Source organism: Zea mays, chromosome 6 (assembly GCF_902167145.1).
Source record: "Zea mays cultivar B73 chromosome 6, Zm-B73-REFERENCE-NAM-5.0, whole genome shotgun sequence".
NCBI classification, from domain to species: Eukaryota; Viridiplantae; Streptophyta; class Magnoliopsida; order Poales; family Poaceae; genus Zea; species Zea mays.
In genome coordinates this window covers 114,153,121-114,159,889 of record NC_050101.1, presented here as the reverse complement: position 1 = coordinate 114,159,889, position 6,769 = coordinate 114,153,121, and the positions used below count along the sequence as shown (strand labels likewise).

The following is a 6,769-nucleotide window of genomic DNA, read 5'->3' as shown; positions in this document are numbered from 1 at the left end:
TGTTTTGAAACGGAACTACTGATATGTTGATTCTTTTACGTTTTTTACACGCTGATGATGAGTGCAAGCAACAATTGGCATGACGCGACCGCACGCGTTGGACGGATTAATTCACGAAAACACGCGGCGTATAGACTTTCACTTGAATTTCGTAGCGCTTTGGAGTGCATGTACGACAAGGGTACACGACAACGATTGCCTTGTTTCTTATCTAGATGGAGTAAAATAAATGAAAAAGGTCCCAAAACAGTGCATATATATCAATAAACAAATTAGTATAACATAAAAAGTGTAATCCTCGAACGGCAAATTTTTTTTGAAAACCGGCTAGAGAATTGCCTGTTACATTAAAAAGATGAGCCTGCAAGAGCTAAAGTAAACAATTACACCACTGATGACATTAAGTATGGTAACACAAATGTCCCAAAATCAACCCCTCTCCTTCCCCAAAACTTACAACAACCTTGCTAAATGCTTTGCTCCTCCTAGAATCCACATATGGATATGCTCCTTAATCATCGCTATAGTCTGTGTCACGGTCTTCTCTTTGTGCTCAAAGATTCGCGAGTTTCTCTCACACTAAATTGTCCAAGAAACGAGGATGATGACCCTCGAACGACAATTAACATAGCGACTCAAAGAAAAGACAACGTAGCCTCAAGGCAGTGTTTGGATCGGCTAAGGGTGCGTTTGGTTTGACTTTTGGCTTTGGCTTTTGCCCCCTAAAAGCCAAAAGCCAACCAAAAGGCTGGATACAGGAAGCAGCTTTTTCTAAAAGCCGACTTTCTCGTAGTGCAAATCTGAAAGCACCTCTGGACCTGCTTTTAGTGGCTTTTCGGATGGAACTGTGAAAACATATATCGAAGAATTTTTAACGACTTTTAGTGGTTTGCACCAAACGGTTTTTAGCTTTTTAACATCTTACAGCCTACAACAGCTTTTTCCACAGCTCACAGCCCACAGCAACTTTTTTCACAGCCATAGCCCAACCAAACAGACCCTAAGGGTAGGATCTATTTTAATCCTCTTCTCTATATGTTAGAGATATGAAAGAGCTAGAGTACTTTAGGTCACTTTTGAGCTCTAAAGATCTAATTTAAGGTGGATTAAATTTAGAACTAACATTAGATCATCTGCTTGGACCTTTAACTTTAAATTTTAGAGAAGAGATTTTGAACAGGCTCTATTGTTAGACTAAACTAAAAATTAGTTGGCCAAAATTTAGTCAGCTACTCCATTCTTCCTATAGCTGTGAGAAGAATTTTAGAATGAGAATCTGGTTGTGAGAAAAATTTAGTTGTGAAGAAAATCCAAATATCATGGAGATTACGTGAGGAGAAAGATAAAAGAGTCCATATGGTTCATGATATAGAAAGTGACGGTTTTCTACTGTCGCAACGACTCAGCCGATTCTATGTCCACATTGATTTGTATACGTGAGACAATAGATTAAACAAAATTAAAATATGTACAATATATTTGTAATCATGACAAATACATAAAAATCTAGAGCAAATAAATATCTCTAATACATGTCTTTGCTGTATAGAGAAGAGCACCTGCTACAAACGCGCTATGGCATCTGCCATACCTTGATGTTTAAAGGTTCTAAACATTACTATGTAATCACAAGATATATACATGTGGTGCAGTGTTTCTAATTTACTCTTCCATCCGGTGTATCATGAGTTTGATTCTTATTATGTGCATCTTTTTTTACCTTTTCTTATTTATACTTTATATTTATGTTGTCCTTCGCCACTCCTTATTTTTGTCGGCTATACCTTATTCTTATGTTGTCATCCGCCGCCGCTGATTATTAAAGAGAAACGAGATATAATAAGAATCTACAGAGCAAGGATAGAGATAGTCAGGACTGGCCCTGAGCTGGCCCTGAGCCTATGCGAGGGAGGTGACAGCTGGGGGCCCAAAATTCTTAGGAGCCCAATATTTAGTATTTATAACATCATATAATACACCAGTTTACACTTTACAAAACACATCCAACCAAATAACTCACACACCTATAATATTTACGAAATCCTTCAAACAAATTGGAACCATATTTAACATTACATCAAAATTAATGGTTCAGATCATTAAATAACATCATCTATTTTGCTCACTCAAATCTAACAAAGAATATTATTTGATCATCCTTTAGCCCTCCCCTCCTCGCATCTCCACCGCCATCAATCCCTCCCCTCGCGCCACCACCGAAATGTCCACCCCTCTCCTCCTCTTCACAGGAACATAGCGTTAGCACGAGTTATATGCTAGTAGTAAAATAGTATAGGTAGCCAACATGGCGGTAGGGCTGGACACACTGACGCCCCGCGCACACGGACAATGTGGCACGTATTGCCCCACTGACTAGTCGTCACGCTCATGTCCCCGAGCGTCTATGAGACCACACCCTCCACGTGATCGTCGTTCGCCATCTCGTCGATCCAACCCTCTAGGATTCCACGGAGCTAGCACCACTGCGCTAGCCTCCAGACACGCATGGTCGAGCAATCAGAATTTAGGTTATTCAGCTATCGTCGTTCTTATTTTTCAACCTGCGAAGTGCTAATTTGTACCGATGTATATTATCTAGCTTCTTAGATTTTTAAAAAACCAATTTCAATATACATGATCATTTATTTACGAAGTATTAATATGCTCTATTGTATAATATAGAATTTTTTTTATAGTCTAGAGGGTCCACCATGATCAGTTCGACTAGAGGCCTCAAAATCATAGGACCGGGGCTGGAGATAGTCTGAAACAGCCACGAGCGCATGGCAGCGGCAGAGACATCTACGGGTTCTCCGCCTCCACAAGGGCGGCCTTGTCCTTGTGGATGAAGAACGCGTAGAAGCCACCGCCGATGGTGGCGAACGCCATCGCCCACACGACGAGCGCCAGCAGCGGCGGCATGATGGCGGCCACCTTCTGCGAGAACATGACGGTGAGCAGCGTGGTCAGCCCCCAGACGCAGGCCTTGATCCACCCCCGGCGCGGCGAGTCAGGCGGCGTCCGCTCGAACAGGCGAAGGCAGAGGAAGAGCAGCAGCAGGTCGACGTACGAGCCCGACACGAACGCTATTGACCCGGGGTCGCGGTCCGAGCGGTAGATCGCCATGCCCGAGTTGAAGGTCAGGAACACGAACCCCAGAAATGTCAGCCATGGGATCCCGCCGTCTCCCTTTTCATCCTCCGTACTCCCATTATTTGCTGGGTTTCTCCTCGATCCCAGAAGTGATTGCTTCTCTGGGGACTTGGAATGCATAACTGTACTTGGCAGCGGCAGGCTGTACTATCTGCAATGCAATGCGACCACGGTTCAAGCCGTCAGTTGAACCTGGGCTATTGTGAAAATCAGAAGACGAAGAAAAATAAATCAATCTTTATCTCTTCCACTCTTCAAATCAGCCATCTTGCTTCTTTCCCAAACTCTATATGATCATATATAGGGTATGTTTGGTTCAGCTTTTTTCTGACCAGCTTTTCTGAAAATCCGGCTGTGGGGAGAATCTGGCTGTGGGGAGAATCTGAGTATTATTACGATTACGTGTGGAGTAAGATAAAGTTGTTTATAGGGCTCAGGATCTAGAAAGTGACGGATTCCTACTATTACAACGACTCAACCGATTATGTGTTTATGTTGATTTTAGATGGTTTTTGCCCCAACGAATTTTATAGAAGCTAGCTGAAAAGCTGAGCGTTTGGCAGTCTGCAGCAGCTTTTGGTGGCCAGAAGCTGCCAGAAGCCGAAACAAACAGGGCCATAAGGATGGCAATGGGGATTTCCCCGTCGAGGAATGGCTCCCTGTCCCCGTGGGGACGAAAATTCTCCGTCCCCACGAACATTCGTGAAGGAATTTTTTCTCTTGTCTCCATCGGAGAATTTATCCCCACGGGGAATCCCGCGGGGAATCTGTCCCCAATAAAAATACAATATTGAAGGATAAATTTAAATTAATTATATCAAATTAATACAGATTTAACAAACAAGATTGAAAACTACAAGAGACATCTACTTTAGAGTTTAGTTTGCTATTTTATAACATGTTATGCATTAAGTTTTTATTATAATTCTAACAAATAAATTGACTAACTTGGATAAAAAAGTTTCGTGGGTCGGGTACACGGAGAACGGGAACAGGATGGTTCTCTGTCTCCGTCCCCGCGAACCCGATGGTGATTAAATTTCTCCCGTTTAGATCTCGCGGGGACTAAATTAGTTTAATACCCGTCTCCTAATAGAGAAATTCCCCGCGGGGAGTTGAGGATCGAGTCTCTATTGTTATCTCTAATCATATACATGATAGGAGAACAAAAGTAAGGAGGTGGATGAAAGATAGAGAGGGAAGTTTGGGAGAGACCTTCCTGGCTACGCCAGTAGGTAGAGCACAGGTTTTAAGCACCGCCGACAGCTCCTTCTCTTCCAGCAACGCCAACCTGGTGGTCCGTTCTGCGGCACAACGTGGTGCGCGCACATCTTGTGACATCTTATAACAGAGTAGATAGACTTCGAGACTCTGGAGTCGCTGGATGTGGATGCAAGTTGTTTTATAAGACTATGTTCCTCCATTCGTCACAACAGGACACTAAATCATTTTCAGTCGGACAGAGGCCCACAGAAATTAGGTTTGGAGGTGCAGAGGTGGTATTGGATCATGATCCAAATATCTCTTTATAAAAAATTGGAGCCCTTAAATAATGTTAGTTCAAAAATAAATAAATATAGAGCTCAATTCTAATTCGATTCGATCCTTAAAGTTTATAGTGTAAAATCTAGAGCCCATTATCACCCCGTGACGGAAGTTACTTCTTTCAAACCATAAATAATACCTTTTAATTTATTTTTTCACCAGAAATCATATATTCATATATTAACATCATAGATATTCATTCACAAATATATATTCACGGCACAGAAACATTCATACATTCACGACACATACATCATCGACATATATCAACAGTTCAAATATTCATTCAAATATCCACACTACAACTACAATGGTATGGAGAAAGAACGTGCACGGAAACCATCAAACTTAAAAAGTAAGATGACGAACTTAAGCTAAGTTCGTCGATTTATCGATAAATATAGCCGACAACGATTTTTCGACGAACTTAATTGGTCAAGTTCGTGGGGGGTCGATGAACTTCATGGGCGATGCATATCGACAAACTTACTTCACAGGTCGTGCGTCAACATTAAGGTTAATGGGGTACTCACAAACTTAAAGTTGAGTTCGAGGCTAAATCGCCGAACTTAATAGTTTTTTTGATAAAATCTGTTTTAACTCTAGAAATTTCAGAATTTACAGAAATCACATACCAGATCCACACAATACCACATCACAAATTCAAACATATACATCCATATAATATTACAATGTTCATACGAGTCCACATCATAAGTTCTAAACAAACAAGTCCACATCCTAAGCTCAAACATAAGCTTCACCTCTCTTCACTCTATTGGTTGTCGTTGTTCGAAGCTCCACTTGTAGTATTGAGACACCTATCCGCAAAGTTATCAGGAGGGGTAGGAGCCACTTGATGAGAGCCTGAACTCTACAAAAGATCCAATAGTCATGTAAGACATCCAATTAACTCAAATATGTTCTCAAGTATATAAATGATTCAAAATTTGGTTCAACTTAGTAGATTTAACAAAAACTAGTTAAATCTTGTGTAAGTGAATTATGTTCATATAGAATGTGACGTACATACTTATCCTAGTAAGGGAAGTGGCTTTGTTGGCCATGGAGGGTGTCCCTAGGGCTCCATTGGATGCGGAGAATATTCCCATAGTTGTGGTGGACGATATCCTAGACCTAGCTGTGGAGGAGGCAAATTCAAAGGATTCCATCCTCCAGGGGCATCCACCACTACATCAATTTTCCACTGAAGTCCATATGTGGGTCTGCTTGTCTAGTCTCGAAAACACATAACCAGAGAAGCAAATGCATGATAATTGTAAATTAGAATTAAATATGCTAGAAAAGTATATTTGTGATCTATTGGTGTTTGGGGACTGTCCAGACTGCGAAGGACGGGCGATCTAGGGTCCTATTTGTGCAAGAGGCATACCCATTTGAGATCCCATCTAGGCATTGTACATCTGTAAATACATTATGTTTGAGTTTTTTTAATGCAATCATATATGAAAATCGAATGAATGATGAATTATTGAGATTATTATCTACAAAATCATTCACTGCATCATTATAACTTGTTGAGACAATTGTTAATATTTTTGTTATCTTAGCTGTCAGTAAGCTCTAATTCCCTCACACTTGAAGCCCGGGATTGACTAATCCCCACTGAGGAAATAGACTACTGACAAAAACTCTCGTGACTCAAACCCATTACCAATCCCCAACCTAGAGACATCGCAAGTTATGAACTTATATTTATTATTTATCACAATTTCGATCTTATCATATCTCCCATGTGGTAGCCCACCACTAGCAACATTTGTTGCCTCTAGATCAAATGATCCCTCACAGCCTTAGTCCAATCTAGACCCTCATCACCTACTTTCCTCCTAACATTCACAACACAACGAGTCTATAAAACAATTTATGTTAGATATGAAAACTAGTTGCAAGTTAATTATGAATCGATAATTATTAGTTACACTTACTAGCTTTTCTATCACGTTGTCATCACATAAAATTTCATGATGCTCTAAATATGAACCTTGGTGCCCCTTGATGCAAATGTCCATGAATCGGAGTTCAACACCATCTCAAGGATCATGTAGTA

General features: G+C 40.8%; 1 protein-coding gene across 1 annotated transcript; it reads right to left on the bottom strand.

The window, feature by feature from the left end:
- Window positions 1-1,935: 1,935 nt before the first annotated feature.
- Window positions 1,936-4,455, bottom strand: LOC100191857 (uncharacterized). Its single transcript, NM_001137281.1, has 2 exons — window positions 4,369-4,455; window positions 1,936-3,304 (listed from the first exon to the last, which is right to left on the bottom strand). The coding sequence occupies exon 2, from the start codon at window positions 3,271-3,273 to the stop codon at window positions 2,803-2,805; it is 471 nt and encodes a 156-aa protein (NP_001130753.1). The 5' UTR covers window positions 3,274-3,304; window positions 4,369-4,455; the 3' UTR covers window positions 1,936-2,802.
- Between the last annotated feature and the right edge of the window lie 2,314 nt (window positions 4,456-6,769).